At 40.8% G+C, this 17,526-nt stretch overlaps 1 protein-coding gene across 3 annotated transcripts in view; it reads right to left on the bottom strand.

Annotated features, from left to right (window-relative positions):
- The window catches only part of LOC104292653 (kinesin-like protein KIF2A), a 56,509-nt gene that overhangs the window by 2,368 nt on the left and 36,615 nt on the right, over positions 1-17,526 (bottom strand). For 2 of the 3 annotated variants that reach the window (XM_009892065.1, XM_009892066.1), the window contains exons 15-18: positions 10,818-10,885; positions 7,435-7,585; positions 5,840-5,941; positions 3,638-3,773 (exon numbers count right to left, since the gene is read on the bottom strand). In XM_009892065.1, the coding sequence (XP_009890367.1) occupies positions 3,638-3,773; positions 5,840-5,941; positions 7,435-7,585; positions 10,818-10,885 (457 nt within the window). Of the gene's footprint in view, positions 1-3,637; positions 3,774-5,839; positions 5,942-7,434; positions 7,586-8,704; positions 8,819-10,817; positions 10,886-17,526 lie in introns of all 3 variants that reach the window. The other variant, XM_009892064.1, reaches the window with a different exon arrangement.

Raw genomic sequence — 17,526 nt, 5'->3', positions numbered from 1 at the left:
ATCCCCTCATCCAGATCATTGATAAAGATATTAAAGAGAACTGGCCCCAGCACCGAGCCCTGGGGGACACCACTTGTGACCAGACACCAACTGGATTTAACTCCAGTCACCACCACTCTCTGGGCACAGCCATCCAGCCAGTTTTTTACCCAGTGAAGAGTACACCCATCCAAGCCATGAGCAGCCAGTTTCTCCAGGAGAATGCTGTGGGAAACCATGTCGAAGGCTTTACTAAAGTCCAAGTAAACAACATCCACAGCCTCTCCCTCAGCCAGTAAGCAGGTCACCTTGTCATAGGAGATCAGGTTAGTCAAGCAGGACCTGCCTTTCATAAACCCATGCTGACTGGGCCCGATCACTTGGTTGTCCTGTACGTGCCATGTGATGGTACTCAAGATGATCTGCTCCATAACCTTCCCCAGCACCAAGGGATGATGAGCAGGTACACAGCGCACTGGGTGAAGAACTGGCTGAAGGTCAGTGCTGAAAGGGTTGTAGTGAATGGGGCTACATCTGGCTGGTGACCAGTCACCAGCAGTGTCCCTCAGAGCTCAGTCCTCAGGCCAGTTCTGTTCAATATTTTTATCAATGATTTGGATGCAGGAGTTGAATGCACCGTTATCAAGTTTGCTGATGATATCCAACTGGGAGGTGCTGTTGATTCTCCTGAAGGACAAGAGGCCTTGCAGAGGGATCTAGATGGATTGGAGCATTGGGCTATGATTAATGGGATGAAATTTAACATTTCCAGATTCTGCACCTAGGACAGAGTAACGCCAGGCACAAGTATAAATTGGGAGGGGAGTGGCTGGAGAGCAGCCCTGCAGAAAGGGATCTGGGAGTGCTCAATATGAGTCAGCAGTGTACCCTGGCAGCCAAGAGGGCAAACCACATCCTGGGGTGCATCAAGCACAGTATAACCAGCTGGTCAAAAGAGGTGATTATCCTGCTTTATTCAGCATTGGTGCATCCTCACCTCGAGTCCTGTGTGCAGTTCTGGGCGTTAAAATTTAATAAGGATGTGAAGGTCCTTGAATGTGTCCAGAGGAGGGCAACAAAGGTGGTGAAAGGGCTGGAAGGCATGTCCTACAAGGAGCAGCTAAGGACTTTGGGCTTCTCTAGTTTGGAGAAAAGGAGGCTGAGGGGTGACCTCATTGGTTTCTACAGCTTCCTGAGGAGGGGAAGTGGAGAGGGAGGTGCTGAGCTCTTCTCCCTGTGATCCAGTGACAGGATGTGTGGGAATGGTTCAAAGCTGTGCCAGGGGAGGTTTAGACTGGACAGTAGGAAGCATTTCTTTACAGGAAGGTTGGTTAAAGACTGGAAGGGGCTTCCTAGAGAGGTGGTCAATGCCCCAAGGCTGTCAGTGTTTAAGAGGCATTTGGACAATGCCCTTAATATCATGCTTTAACTTGTGGTCAGCCCTGAAGTGGTCAGGCAGTTGGACTAGATAATCATTGTAGGTCCCTTCCAACGGAACTGTTGTATTGTATTATATTGTATTGTATTGTATTCTATTCTATTCTATTCTATTCTATTGATTTGATTAAATTCCCAGCATGTAACCTGTTCACACTTAAATTCTGCTTCTAACTTAAGAGTATAGGGACATACACTCTGCATACTTCCTTTTCCTTCCCAGCAGCTTCCAAACCATCCTTAGACGCATACAAAATTGTATTTAGTGTACAATCAGTCACTTTTGTACATTTGAAAACCCAGCAGAGTAAATTCTACTCCCCCCCATTTTTTCATAGAATCATAGAATGGTTTGGGATGGAAGGGACCTTAAAGATCTACTTCCAAACCCCTTGCCATGGGCAGGGACACCTTCCTCTAGATCAGGTTGCTCAAAGCCCCGTCCAACCTGGCCTTGAACACTTCCAGGGATGGGAAGTCCTTCTCCTCAGGGCTGCTCTCAATCCATTCTCCGCTCAGCCTGTATTTATGCATGGGATTGCCCCATCCCATGGGCAGCACCTTGCACTTGGCCTTGTTGAACTTCATGAGGTTTGCATGGGCCCACCTCTCCAGCCTGTTCAGGTCCCTCTGGATGGCATACCTTCCCTCTAGACGGCATACCTTCCCTCTGGAGTATCAACCACACCATCCGCAAAATTGCTGAGGGTGTACTCAATCACACTGTCCATGTCCAGGACAAGGATGTGAAATAATACTGGTCCCAATATGGACCCCTGAGGGACACCATTCGTCACTGGTCTCCACCTGGACATTGAGCCGTTGACTGCAACTCTTTGAGTGTGACCATCCAGTCTATTCTTTATCCACTGAGTGGTCCACCCGTCAAATCCGTGTCTCTCCCTTTCAGAGACAAGGATGTTGTGCGGGACAATTTTTCTATGAATGTGAAAAGCATTTGTGATTAAATTTATGAAGTAAATAGATAAATGCATCATTCATTTTCATCACAACTAGCACAAGAATGAAAGAAACCTGAGAAAGGAAGTATGGCATCCTTTCATATTTCTATTTCTCTCCCCACCTCCCCATTACACAATAATATGCCCAAGAACGGGAAGAAGGAAGCCAAAATGTTAGCAGAAAAAAAGTCAGTCCTAAAGTGACAGGAATAAAAGCTGAAATATTCAGTGACCATTATGTGCCATGAGCATAACACAGAAGTTACTGGGAGAAAGAATCTTTGACTTAACAGTTCTTCCCTCCTGTAAAGTTATACATGTATCATGCTGCCTGTAAAGATGCAAGGATCTCTTAGATATCCTTTACCTCTAGTATCTTGTTTCAAAAGCAGTATCTACTAAGTTTTGGAAGAACAGGGAGTCACCAAAACTGTTTTTTCACTGCTAGTGTCTCAAATTTTATTTTTCTGAAGAGGAAGCCATCATCCATACTGAGTATGGAGTACTGAGTAAAAATTGAAATTTTTATCTTATAAGGAGTTTTCTAACACAGATCAAAAAAACCCAAACAACCCACCCTTGAATTTTTACCAGTATAGTATGTCTGCTGGAATCCAAACAGATACAGAAACTGAAATGAAAAATTCATCTCCATGAGGTACCAAACTGACACGGTGATTTTAGAAGACAAGTGGAAGAGTCAATTTTGGGAACTAAGAATTATCTGCGGTTTGTTTTTCAACAAAGAGAGGCTGACAAAAGTCCAACAGAAAGGCTGCTGAGGAAAAAAATAGGCCAACAGGCAAGCTACTCAGAGCTCGACGTTACTCCTAAGCACAGACTGAAAAACAACAGCAGGCTCCCTGCTACGCTACAGAGTGCAATAGAGCAGGAACTGGGAGTTCCTAATACTTTTTACTCATTGCATTACTTTCTTTTTTCATATAGTTCTTTTGGATTTTCTTTTTCCTTCCTTTATTGTTTTGGAACAAGGGAAAAAAACCCACAAAGTTGCAGTATCAAGTTTATACCTCCTGGAGGTAAAGCAGAGACTCTTCCTTTAAACTAGGATGAACTGAACACAGATGTGAACCTGTTCTTAGGCAGCAGAATAAATGTTCCTTCCACAGAACATTACAGGACAGCATAAGGTGAAAAAAGACCCCAAAACATAACCACACTTTTTTTTCCTCCTCATTATTACTGCAAGTCTCCGTGGCATATGAAAATGCACACAAAAGTGATTAAAAGCAATCTACCTCTAAGTTCGGTCAGAATATCAATTTTTTGCTCTAGAATTGCTTCAAGTTGGGTAGCGTAAGAATCCACATCATAGTCTACTTCTTCTGTCATCTCAAGAAGAGCTTTTTCATCTTCCAGCCATCTAATAGATTCCTAGATAAAAGTTAAAAAAAAACCCAACTAAATACATTAGCAAAGTTTCAAGACAAGTTTCAAGACAGAGCTGAATTACTCCTTTTCTCAAGATGACCACACTTTTACTATCTAGTTAACTCACTAAACCCCAGTGACCCCAGTTTTCTTCAAATTCAGAACATTAGGTGGTTGTAAAGCTAAGATACTCAGAACTTTATGTCAACCTTAGGCAGGTATCAAACTTTGAAGCCAGGCTTCAATTTTAAGTATGGGCTGGTTGTCCCAGACAGATAAGAGTACTGTAAAAGTTGGTTAAAGCAGCTCTTAGGCATCTTTGCACTCCGAATATTACCAAAAAAAAGAGGAGGAAAAAAAGAAGTCTTGCAGCAAAGAAGAATGCAACCAGGAGCTTACAGAACCATGCAAAGCTGTGATCAGGAGAACTGATCCCATTGGAAATGCTTTGTTTTAAAAAAAAAAGAAAGCAGCTGACAGTTCTAGGCATGCTGGGCCTGAAATACTATAATTAAGTCTTTCCCTCTGTGCTCAGTAGTCCAAATAATATTGAAAGCATAATCCAATCCCCATGTATGTTTTGTTGGCTTTCAGGACAGATGGAGCTCACATTGGGATAGGATTCATCCCATCTAATGTAAACTCATATATCCAAGAAACAAAGGAAGACTAACACCTCTAGAGCACAATTCATTCAGTTGATCTATTTTAGACATTTTTGTTAGGATAGGATGTTTTGTATCCCAGAATCAACAACTTCCAGGAGAAAGCTGACAGAATACAACTTCTACATGTAACAGCTTGTAGATTTTGTATTGGTGCAGCCCATCTCCACCCATGGCATAAACTAACAAGCCACGCTGCGAACGAAGGGAGCTGAGGCTCAGACACATTTCCTTCTAATGACTGCTGTGAGAAGCAGTGATCTCCAGCATAAGGCCAGATGGACACACAGAGGCAGTAACATCTTAAACTAATGCAGCTTGTCCCTCCAGAAGTCGCAAGCATTAGGACACAGCTATGGCATATGACTTTCACACTCCTGCATGTTTTACATCAGGGCTAATGTTTCATAATAGCTAAATCTCTACATCTGTTGTAAAATGTGTTATTTAGCATCCTACTGTATTACACGTACACACATCAATGTTCCACTACGTTAGATACCTAAATTGAGAAGATGTGTGTATTCCCTGCAGGTTTAATGTTTTGCTGTTTTCTTGCAGCAGATGCACCAAAGACACTGCCTAAAGACTCTAAGGTTATGAACAGAAGCAACTCCCATTTCCTTCTGAAAACTAGTAACTCATACTTATTATTACAATTTATTTTGTAAATGTAAAAGGCTCCATGGCGCTGGCCAGCATTACATTGTGTGGGCAGTATTCCTTCCAAAGACCCTGACTAATAGCAAGTGAAAACCTTTATGTATCTGTAAAAAGGAAGCAAACAGTTTCTTCTGGATCTCAGTATCTCAGAGGAAGATGTCACAGAAGGATATTTAGAGGAGAAACTTGGAGGGAGTATTGCAGTATCTTAGGAGATGACCAAACAGAAATGGTGCTGATAGAGATATTACTAGAGACATTACTATTAATTGCCAGCTTTGGCATAGGAATATTGGCATAGATTAGACAGTGAAATTGAAAATTTCAAGACCAATCTGAGTAAGCTCCCTGCAACTAGAAAAAACAGTCACTAATGCTGGAAAAGGACTAACACAGAAAATATAGTAAATAGTTAAAATAGTAAAAAGAAAATAGCAACTTTTCTTACAACGAATGCAGTCTATTTAGGAATGTTTGTTGAGAAGAAAAGGAAAATTTTACAAAATTTCTGGGATGGCAGAAAAATATACTTCTCTTTCATCATGGGGACAAAGATTAACAGTTATGGGATCTAAACATCTGTTCCTATTTGTTTGCTACAAAGGGCTTAGCACAATAAAACAATTTAGAAATCTCTGACAGCAGCAGAATGATATCCTACATCTTCAAGAGTATGCACTTTCATTGGGAAAACCTAAATTCCTGGATTAGGATACAACAAAGTAGAGCTCCGTCTTTTACCTGGAAGACAGCCCTGTGGTCTTCTACTACTTGCTCTTCCATTTCTACCATCTGTGACACAGCTTCATGGAAAGTAAACAACTGTGGAGAAACTTCCTCTTCCTAGAAACAATAGTTAAGCTTGTTAGTCTGGAAAGAACTGTGGCTACAGGAAATATATTGAATGTGATCCATCCCATCACAGAGCATGAAAACAAATATGCAGAAAGCAGAACCTATAAAAAATAGAACTTAATACTTCTAACAAGAAAATTTCCAGAAATGAGTGGAGAGGGCAATAAATTCAAAATGTTCACAGAGTTAAATTTAATTCATATGCATTAAAAATTTCCAGCCACTAATCCACAATGGAAAAAAATATCCACAATATTCCACATGGAAAAAAACCCAAGTTAAAATAGTAGGAGGAAGAAGTCACAAGGGAAGAATGCTATTTTCTAGTACATTTTAACACCTACAGAAAGCTCATTTTCCATCAGGTCTTTTTGTTGTGTATACTGCAATAGACAGACAACAATTTTCAAAAAAGAACAGCAATTACATTCAATACATTTCAGGAGATCAAAATTAAAGTAATCCTTTTGAAAAAAAAAGTGGAATAAATATAAAGTGAAAAATCTAAAAAGTATGTAGTGATTAATACTTTAGAAGAACGCACAACATGGATTTACAAACTGGGACAAACAGGACTTATTTAGACATAAACAGTTAACAATCAAAGGGGAAAGGTCTAGGTAGGCTGTGATTAATGTTTTATCAAGACAGTATGGTTCCTTATACCATGCCTTTAAAATCCTTTTAAAAACACACTGTAAAGCTTAATTGAATTCCATATGAACAATGAAAAAATATGATATGAAAGGATATCTGGCTGGCAGGACTGTCCAGTGGGAAGCTCTAGGAATCACTAGCATGTTCTTATCAGCATTTTCACAAACCAAGTTTTAATCCCTGTTGAACATTTAAAGAACCAGGACTAAAGCTGATAATCAGCAATGAGGGAAAAATGCCCTTTAGATGCCTCTCAGTCCCAGCTCTCCACTCATGCAGCCCAAGGAGACATCCTGGGAACATGATGTGGCTCTCTCCCAAACATTGCTCTGGGGTTTCACTCCATGAAAATCAAGATGTTGGGAAGAGGAATGATGGGTAGCCAGATTTCTAAATGAAGAGAAAGGCAAACTCGCTTGAAACAGGTGTTGCATGCAGGGAAAGTAATGGTCAAAAACACAGGAGTGTTAAATAAAATGGACACATTTCCCAGGCTACTTCTAACTACCTAGTAAGAGATGAAGCTATACTGGGAAAAAATGCACACTAAAAACCGCAAGAGCCTAGACCAGACCTGGCCTAGACATGAAAAGCCCTAATCAGCAAGGAAGATAAGAAAAGTAAAACATTCTCCTCTCACCCTTCAAGGAACCTTTTTTTGTGTGTATGGGAATGAACATAATATCATAAATTGAAAAGGTGAAGGGGCATGCTGTATCTACTTAATGATATTGCTAATAAGCTATAAATACACATTACTCTGGATTTGTTCTGCCACTGTATTTATCATCACCTCTTTCCATGTAATGCTGTAAACCACTCACGTTTTGTTCACAAAGCAATTTGAGATCATCTCTCTGAGGAGAGCTCCCCACACCCCACTGTGTCTCTAAGTCATCGATCTGATTAGGAGCATGGTGTATAATGGGACGGATATCTCCTGCAGCACTAGGATCAACCATCAGCTCTTTCACCCTACAATCAGAAAACATTTAATTTGTAAATTAGTAACTTCCTGTGCAAGAGTCACAACCAAATATAAACTCTATGGGTTTATGCGCTATTTAATTAATTTAATAAGGATGATGATGTCAGCTTCTCAAATTTAATGTACTTTCAGTGACAAAAAGATGTTAGTTCAGCTCCTAAAAAGCATAAACCATTGAATTTCAACTACTCACAGGTGGATTACCGTTCATTTTCTAGCAAGAGGCATTTTTTGATTGAAATCTTACTGCTCATTAACTGTTAAGAGGGCAAAAATCTCCAAACCCTCAATATTAACTTTTTAACAATGAATAATATTTGAAAGAAAAGTTCATTCAGCACCCTAAACCTGACCATCTTTCTTTTTCTGTGCACACAATTAAAAAAATTAGTCAATCAGTACCCCACTAGCTGTTATAAGCAAATCCACCAAGAATCCTGAAGAAAATAAAAATATGCAAGCAAGTATACCAGAGAATGAATAGATCCTTTAATTAAAATAATTTCAAAGGTGAAAATATCTTATTAAAAGGTTCTTGCAGCATGAAAATAGTTTAAAAGATTGATAATGATTCTGTCCAAAAAAAAGCCCCTTTAAAAGAATGCTTATGAAAAAGACACATCAAAGTCTGCAAGTATAGCAAGTTTTAGAACAAATCCTTCATTTTTTAAAGGGATTTTTTTTTTTAAAGTAGCACATATTTACTACAATGGAAACTGTATTTCATTCATCTTTGGAGTGGTGAAAAGTTTTAAAAAATATATATGTATTAAAATTGTTCTTTTTTAATTAGACATATTCAAATTACCCTAAACACAAACTTATCAGATTTGGTCCACTAAATGTACAAAGGTGACATCACCATTTTTTTTTAAATGTATGAAGGAAACTAGCAAGCCTGGATACAGAGTGTGGATGTTTAAGGAGGGTGAACAAAATACTGGGAAGATGATTGCAGATCATGCAGAACCATCACCTGCCAAACAAAATAAAAACAAAGTATGTGTGACTCAAGGCAAGGGGACTAATGAAAGGTTGGTCTGTAAAATTACATTGCCAAAAAGAAAACTTAAAAATAAAGATTCCATGTATAGAATGAAGTAGACCTGGTGATTGAAGGAGAAAAGTCGTCATACTCATAGGAAGGAGAGAGATCAGAGCGACTGCCACTACCCTGTGAGAAGGGAATGTCCGAAGGACTAATTCCAAATTCCTTTACTCTGCAGCAGCAAAATACAGCAGCAAATTAAAAGAAAATGTTCTCATAAACACAGTTAAAATGACAACTCTTTGTTTAGCATCCTTCTTTAATAGTTTAACAATAAAATTATTTTTATATTAAAACACAAGTAAGAGTGTTGACATATTTAAACCTTCTGCAAATAAGAGTTACAGATCACTAACAAAATTGAACAAAACCAGTGCTACTAATTTGCAGGAGACTATAATAGCAATGTTTTCAGAAGAGTAATTCCAGATTTCAGTTCGTGCAGTTAATAAAATTTGCTCTACATTCAATATTCCATTAAACTGCTCCTTTTAACATATCAAAACACTACAATACTTTAAATTCTATACTGCCCCCTGCCTTACAGTGTACAGACACTGGTGTTCAGCACCTAAAACCTAATTGTACTATGAAAATGATATATTGCTAGAAAAAAACAGAACACTACACCAAACACATGAAGCAACTTTACAGTGTCAGTCATTTACTCCATTACAACATAGAAATTTAGCACCAAGGGAAGAAACGGTTTCAGCACGATTTAGTATACTAGAAATAGGTATTTAATTTGTTTTGCAGAGTCACTTCAGCAATGCATATTCTATAAGGGATAGAAAGATCTTGATGATCTTTATTTTTAAGAGTCTTGATGAATGAGCAACATCCTTCATTATGTTACTGTAACAACTCCTTTGTTCTTTGCAGCAAAGCGGAGGGTGGGTCTCTGGGTCGCAGGTCTGACTGCAGGCATGTGCAGGACCCCATCTCCACAGACATTAAATTAAGGAGAACTGCAGCTGGGGAAGGCTCCTTTCACACTCACTGAAGAGACGAACACTTTCAGAGAGCAGTACAGGTCTCAGAGGTGCTGCATCAGCCTCTGGAGGGGCTAATTTCTCTACACTGATTATAATGTCACTGCTGGATTAACTGACTCTTTACTTAGGGATCTCAGATATTTGCCTGAAGTTGGGAAGTATAAAATTTGGGCCACAGCAACTGCAGAATTTTCATAAGAATAAACTAGTTGAGATAGATCTATATATCATAGAATCATAGAATGGTTTAGGTTGGAAGGGACCTTGAAGATCATCGAGTGCCACCCCCCCTGCCATGGGCAGGGACACCTTCCACTAGACCAGGTTGCTCAAAGCCCCATCCAACCTGGCCTTGAACACCTCCAGGGATGGGGCCTCAACAACCTCTCTGGGCAACCTGTTCCAGTGCCTTACCACCCTTAAAGTGAAAAACTTCTTCCTAATGTTTAATCTAAACCTGCCTTCTTCCAGTTTATAGCCATTCCCCCTCGTCCTGTCACTACATGCCCTTGTAAAAAGTCCGTCTCCAGCCAGGTAGCCTGGGAGGTATACAGAGAAATTGTCCGAGCAGCCAGGGATCAGGTTAGGAAAGCTAAAGCCCAGATAGAGGTAAATCTGGCCATAGGCATCAGGGGCAACAAGAAAGCCTTCTACAGGTATATCAGTGACAAGAGGAAGACTAGGGAAAATGTCGGCCCACTCATATATGATATGATATGATATATCATATATATAAAAGAAACAGGCTGGCAACTGAATGCAATTCCACCAAGGGGATGAAAAATCCCATTGCAGAAAGGTATTTTAGCTAACACTCCAGGGAACCATCATGAAAACCTACTACCCCTAATGCAAGAGGTGATTCCTCCAGAGCAGGGGCAAAACTAATAGGGGCATCTCCCAGATTCCTTGCAATCCACACTATATCCATATCTGAATAATGGCTTAAATGGTGTTTCTATTGATTCTCTTGTAATGGTTGTAAAAAGCTACAAATTAAATTAAATGTGAGCCTGAATCATTAATCAGTATTTTGGTTTTAATCTTATTAAGAAATGCAAGTATGCTAAAATTATTCAAGTAGTTAAAATAACTATACATCATGGAACAACAGTATTCCAAACATCAGTGATCAACAGCCAGTATAGCTATAAGCAATAATATTTTCCATACCTATTTGCATATCTCAATGTATTTAGAGTGTTTTCACATGATGCCATCCCTGGAGAAATTGTAGCGATCTGGAGAAAATAAGCCACATGTTAATAAATCGCTTTGTACAGATGAAAGGGTAGATGAATTCAAATTAACTTTATTTTTTTTTATCTCCACTTTCATTTGAGATGTTCTACAAAAGCTGTCTACTATGTACAGCTGTCCTAATACAATGACATCTCAAGAAGAGAGATGTCAAGTTAAAGTTTCAATTTAATTTTTTCGACCATACCCGAAACATTAAGAATTCATAGAAATTTCAGTGAATTTCCCCCATCTCACAGTCTTCGTAACATAATATGTAAATGCAAAACTAATTGAAAAAATAAGACTCCTCAAAAAGGGAAATATGCAACTCAACAGAAAGTAAGTCTAATGTATCCTGCAAACAATTACCAGATTATTTATATATATATATCTTTGTAGGCTGTTCTCCATTCAAGCAGACTGTAAAATTATTTGAGATATCTATTTTGGCCACAGTCCAAAACTGTACTTAATAACATTAAAGATAAGAATGAGTTTAACTATTTTCCTAAGTAAAGATTTATAATTTTTTTCTGAACTGGATGTTATCTGTAAATAATACTTGATAGCTAACTTATTATCAAACATATCTGGAATCTATAAGTCCTTCCTTTTCCAGTTAAATAAAATACCCTGAAGATCTCACCTTCTTTTCATCACTCAGCAAAAATAATAACTGCGATCAGGCAACAGTGGCATCATTATTTGTCCTAGCTTCTCTCAGTAGTCCAATTTTTTCATCTGTGCTCCTTCCAGGAGAGCCATAAAGGCACTACCCAGGACAAAAACCTCTAAGATCCTAAACACTAACATTTTTTCTGGCAGCACAGCATCAGGAGACTGAAACTGATGAAGATTAGATAATCCTGGTCTTCTCTTTCATCCTGCTGCTGACATTAATGTACAAAAGCACAGGAAGTCATCCTGAGAGGAATTTCTCCTATTGGGGAGAAAGGAAAAATATGCGGTGGGAGGGGGTTAGAAAGTCTAAAGATCCTGCTACCACATAGACTTAAGTTTAAAACTCTAATACTGGTACACATCAGTTACTAATGGAAACAACAAGTGTAGATTTAAAAAGATGATATGATTGTTTGTCTCTCTATAAAGCATTCTGGGTGCTAATTAACAAAAACCTACAAGTTCCTAAAATCCTGCCAAAGTCATTTAACGTGAAAGATACATGCATCTCCCATCAGTTTAATGTTCAGAGTACATCACACATGACACATGCCAGAGTACTGCTCCAACTTTTTGAAGCATATAAGGTACAACTGCTATAGGGAAGTGCCACTGTAGGTGCTGTCAGCTGTGCCGATGCCCCCTGGAGGACACAAGAACCCATACATAAGACATTCTGTTGAAAAGAACCGTGCACTACATCATATGTCCACATGCCTCAACAAGTCTAGTCCAGTCCAAGTTCCTACTCCTTCCCTGGAGAACTGAGGGGTCTGGCACTTCAGCTATGACTGCAGCATGTCAAGGATGCAGGACGATAAAGATGCAGTACTGGTTAAAAAATTAGACTATTATATGTAGTTACCTTGCAAATTTCAAAATATGATATATTATCCTACTATGTAACTCTTCGAAAACAACTTGAAATACTATGTTCAGTTTTGGGCCCCTCACTACAAGAAGGACATTGAGGTGCTGGAGCGTGTCCAGAGAAGGGCAATGGAGCTGGTGAGGGGTGTGGAGGACAAGTCTTATAAGGAGCGGCTGAGGGACCTGGGGGTGTTCAGCCTGGAGAAAAGGAGGCTGAGGGGAGACCTTCTCGCTCTCTACAGCTCCCTGAAAGGAGGGGGTAGCGAGGTGGGGGTTGGTGTCTTCTCCCAAGTACCAAGCGATAGGACAAGAGGAAATGGCCTCAAGTTATGCCAGGGGAGGTTTAGATTGGACATTAGGAAAAATTTCTTCATGGAGAGGGTTGTCAAGCATTGGAACAGGCTGCCCAGAGAAGTGGTGGAGTCCCCATCCCTAGAGGTATTTAAAAGACGGGTAGACGTGGTGCTTAGGGATATGGCATAGTGGAAACTTGGCAGTGTTAGGTTAACGGTTGGACTCGATGATCTTAAAGGTCTTTTCAAACCGAAATGATTCTATGATTCTATGAAATGGTTTTGGAAACTGTTTAAGGACAAGAACTTCATTAAAATTGAAACAACCAATAAATTTCAAAAAATCCTCTTCATGTTAACTGTATTTCTCTGGATTACTTCAGAATGACGCAGATCCTAGTCATAACTGTCCATGGGGAAGTTATTTTCAAAATAATTTTTTGAAAGTTTTTTGAAATTTGACAAGAATAAGTTGCTGCATCATATTTTATCCTTATATACAGATGAGGTGCTCCATCCCTAAAGACATACATTTTAAAATTGGAACAAGCAATTCCGTAAATTATAAAAGGCAAAGTCAAATAAAAATTAAGTGTAGAAATTTCAAAAAAAATTAGACTCAAACATCCAATTTAAAGATTTCTATATCCAAAAAGAAGTGGAAAAAGCCCAGTAGGTATTTTACACCATGACATTTCAGGAATCTCTCAGAAAGTTAAAATCACAAGTTTTTAATACATCATTCTGTATGTTTTCCATATTAAAAAGTATCACATATTTGCAAAATGTCTTACTCTCTAATAGCACATAATATGATAGAACATTGGATCAAATCTTTGTAAAATGTCTTACTCTCTAATAGCACATAATATGATAGAACATTGGATCAAATCTTTGTATTGTTGAGGAATCCTTTTACAATAAATACCTCCTCACTGACAAGCAAAACCAGCATCTTAAAAGAGGTCAAATTTTGATGAATTATTTTACATATTCAAAAAACAATATTATCGAAATGACTAATACTTCTGTGTTTCAATCTCTTTAATTTATTTTGCCTATAACAGGCAAAAATATTTTGTGGGAAATGCTATCATTATCTACATGTTACCTTGTAAAAACAGTATTGTATTGGGCTTGTGTGGCAAGGCTTTGCTAGAAGGAGGGGCTACAGGGGTGGCTTCCGTGAGAAGCTGCCAGAGGCTTCCCCCATGTCCAGCCACAGTGGTAGCGCCTCTGCGATAACATATTTAAGAAGGGGGAAAAAACTGCTGCACAACTGCAGCCAGAAGAAAGGAGTGAGAATATGTGAGAGAAACAGCTCTGCAGACCCCAAGGTCAGTGAAGAAGGAAGGGGAGGAGGTGCTCCATGTGCCGGAGCAGAGATTCCCCTGCAGCCTATGGTGAAGACCATGGTGAGGCAGGCTGTCCCCCTGCAGCCCATGGAGATCTACGGTGGAGCAGATATCCACCCGCAGCCCGTGGAGGACCCCATGCTGGAGCAGGTGGATGCACCCTGAAGGAGGTTGTGACCCTGTGGGAAGCCCGTGCTGGAACAGGCTCCTGGCAGGACCTTTGGCCCAGTGGAGAGGAGCCCATGCTGTAGCAAGTTTGCTGGCAGGACCTGTGACCCCATGAGGGACCCATGCTGGAGCAGTCCGTTCCCAAAGGACTGCACCCTGTGGGGGACCCATGATGGAGCAGTTTGTGAAGAACTACAGCCATTGGGAAGGACTCACATTGGAGAAGTTCATGGAGGACTGTCTTCCATGGGAGGGACCCTACGCTGGACCAGGGGAAGAGTGGGAGAACTCCTCCCCCTGAGAAGGAAGGAGTGGCAGAGACAAGGTTTGATGAACTGACTGCAACCCCCATTCCCCATCCCCCTGTGCTGCTCGGGGGAAAGAGGAGGTAGAGAAATTAGGAGTGAAGTTGAGCCCAGGAAGAAGGGAGGTGTGGGGGGAAGGTGTTTTAAGATTTGGGGTTTTTTTTCTCATTACCCTACTCTGATTTTATTGGTAATAAATTAATTTCCCCAAGTCGAGTCTGTTTTGCCCGTGACGGTAATTGCTGAGTGATCTCCCTGTCCTTATCTCAACCCATGAGCCTTTTGTTATATTTTCTCTGCCCTGTCCAGCTGAGGAGGGGAGTGATAGAGCAGCTTTGGTGGGCACCTGGCGTTCAGCCAGGATCAACCCACCACAACAGTATACAACAGTATTGTACCTAAAAAGTTCTATGGTTTAATTTACTTCACGTAAAGTCTTCTAGAGAACATAGCAGTGATCTCTGCAGTCAGCTGCAGAAATCTGAAATGAAACTACTCATTATTAAACTATTTTTGCATTAATTTTTAGAAGTTCAAAGCACCACATTTAATTACATGGCTCTGTTGCAAACAAGCAGTCAGTGTACCTGGAGGATAAGTACTCTTTTAATTTAATAAAATACTGTTCAACTTTAGCTATTATAAACCCATAATGACTTACCCTTTTCTTTCCCTGTATATTTCATCAGTAAAATTTTGCCAGTGTATGATATAAAACCTAAATATGAACATGCTTACAAACCAAGCACACCCTGCCAAAGAGCCAAATATAAATACCACACTGGAAGGCTGAATCCATGTTCTTGATAAAAGAGGCAAAGGAAGACCCAGAAGAATGGTAAAGCTGCAGATCATTATCTACTCTTCTCACTACTTGGCCACTGGAGTGCAAATCTCCTCTTTCCAGGGAACTGGGGAGGACTGGAGGTAATTCCAGGCTAAGGTATCTCCTACACCTCCCTCAATTCAATATACACTGTTGTCCTGGTTCCGGCAGGGATGGGGTTAATTTTCCCAAGGAGCCAGCAGGGAACACAGGTATTCCATGCCATGTGAGCCACGAACAGGCTATAGGGGGGAGCTGGCCAGAGGAGGGGGCAGGAAGTGGCCACTCGGAGCGGGCTGCGGTGGTCCGGGTCTGGTGAGTGAGCGGCGGTAGTCCGGGTCTGGTGAGTGAGCGGCGGTACCGTAATCGCGTTTGTACATTCCTCTGGTGGGGTTATTGTTGTTTTCCTCTTTCCTTTGCTGTTCTGTTAAACTGCCTTTATCTCAACCCACGAGTTCTGCCTTTTCTACTGATTTTCCCCACGGCTGTGGGGGTTGAGCGAGCAGCCGCGTGGTCACAATGTCACAAATGGTCCTAACTACCATTCCTTATAGAATGTCACAAATGGTCCTAACTACATGAAAAAGTAATGGGAAGAATGAGTTTGAAAGCAGTATCTCATAATGAAAGGGTTTTCTTTTTCTCAATTATAAAGCGACTGTAGTTATGTGAATAAGAAAATAAAAAATAATTCAAGCATATTTCCACTCACTTTCAGAGGGGACTTTTTTCCTTATCTTAAAACTATATTGAATATAAAAGGAAGGAATGTGTGGGGACTGAGGCAAAAGAAGGGTTAAGTGTGGTAGAACTAATAGGGAGGAATAAGCAGCTGCAGCACTGTTTTGGCAGACAATGAAGTTGTGGGAAGCTACTCCCTAGATAAGGAGGTGCTGCTCACGGGGAAGAGAGATTCCTTTTTCGGTGGGAACATGATCTTTTAGAGTACATGATGGTGTAAACAAGTAAAGTAGAAAATTACTGGCCTTGGTAGAAAAGTATATAAAGAGCACGCTTGCTTAATAAAGAAAATATTTTGATCCTGCATGCCGGAGTCTGTGTCTTTCCATCTGCCACAAATGGTGCCCGAACAGGGACGTGAAGTTTTACTTCACCCAGGGCTATAATAGCAGCATCCCCCTGACCGGTGGCGGAGCCCGGCTGAACTTAAATCGCTGAAAGGAAGTGGCAGAACTCAAATCGCTGAAAGGAAGTGGCTGAACTCAAATCACTGAAGTGAAGCGGCTGAACTCAAATCACTGAAAGGAAGTGGCATTGTGCCCGACTAATTACCTACCGCTGGACAGAGGTAAGCAGCCGGGGACTATGGGGAACGATATTTCCCTGGAGCAGAGAACCGTAGTGAATATAATGCAGAAAATATTAAGGCAACACGGGAAAAACTTACACCTCCAAGATCTCAAAATGCTGTTAATGTGGGCTCGGTCAAACTGCCCGGGGATTGATTCCAGTTCTATCTACGAGCCCAAAACCTGGGACCAGATAGGGGTCAAACTCTGGGACTCGGCAACCCGGTCTGACAAAACAGCAGTGGGGTTGCTCTCTGCATGGTGGATGATGTTTGATACCTTGAAACAGCATACTCAAAAGCCCAGAGAACAGCCTAAGACCCCCCCAGACCCCCGTTGGATTTGGCATCAGTCAACACGGTGGTGGGGTCTGTGGGAGATCAGGAGTCACCTGAAGATGACCCTTTCCATCCCAGGCCAGTCGATCCTGAGCAGGAGCTGGATTTGTTTCCCCCCGATCCCCATGATAGATGGGGCTCGGTCTGACGGGTGGCGACAAAGGAAGGGGACGCTGAACTTCTCTGTGCCCGCGGGGCGTACCCCATCATATATGAAGGGCAAAGACGCCCTAGGTGGGAGGGATTCAATTTTTCCCTAATTAAGAAACTATGCCGGTCGGTCAAGGAGAGTGGCTTGCAGTCCCCCCATTCCATGGGTTTTTTGCAATCAATGTTTGAGATGCATATCTTGGCGCCTTACGACTGCAAGACCATAGCACAAATACTTTTAACGGCCACCCAATTTATGATATGGACTAATCAGTTTGTGGACCGGCTGAAGGGTGCCCTTGATAAGCAGGTAGACAATGCCCCTGTGCGGGAGATCCTGCTGA

Source organism: Charadrius vociferus, unplaced genomic scaffold (genome assembly GCF_000708025.1).
Source record: "Charadrius vociferus isolate BGI_N301 unplaced genomic scaffold, ASM70802v2 scaffold519, whole genome shotgun sequence".
In the NCBI taxonomy this organism is placed as follows: domain Eukaryota; kingdom Metazoa; phylum Chordata; class Aves; order Charadriiformes; family Charadriidae; genus Charadrius; species Charadrius vociferus.
This window is presented reverse-complemented; position numbering and strand designations above follow the sequence as displayed.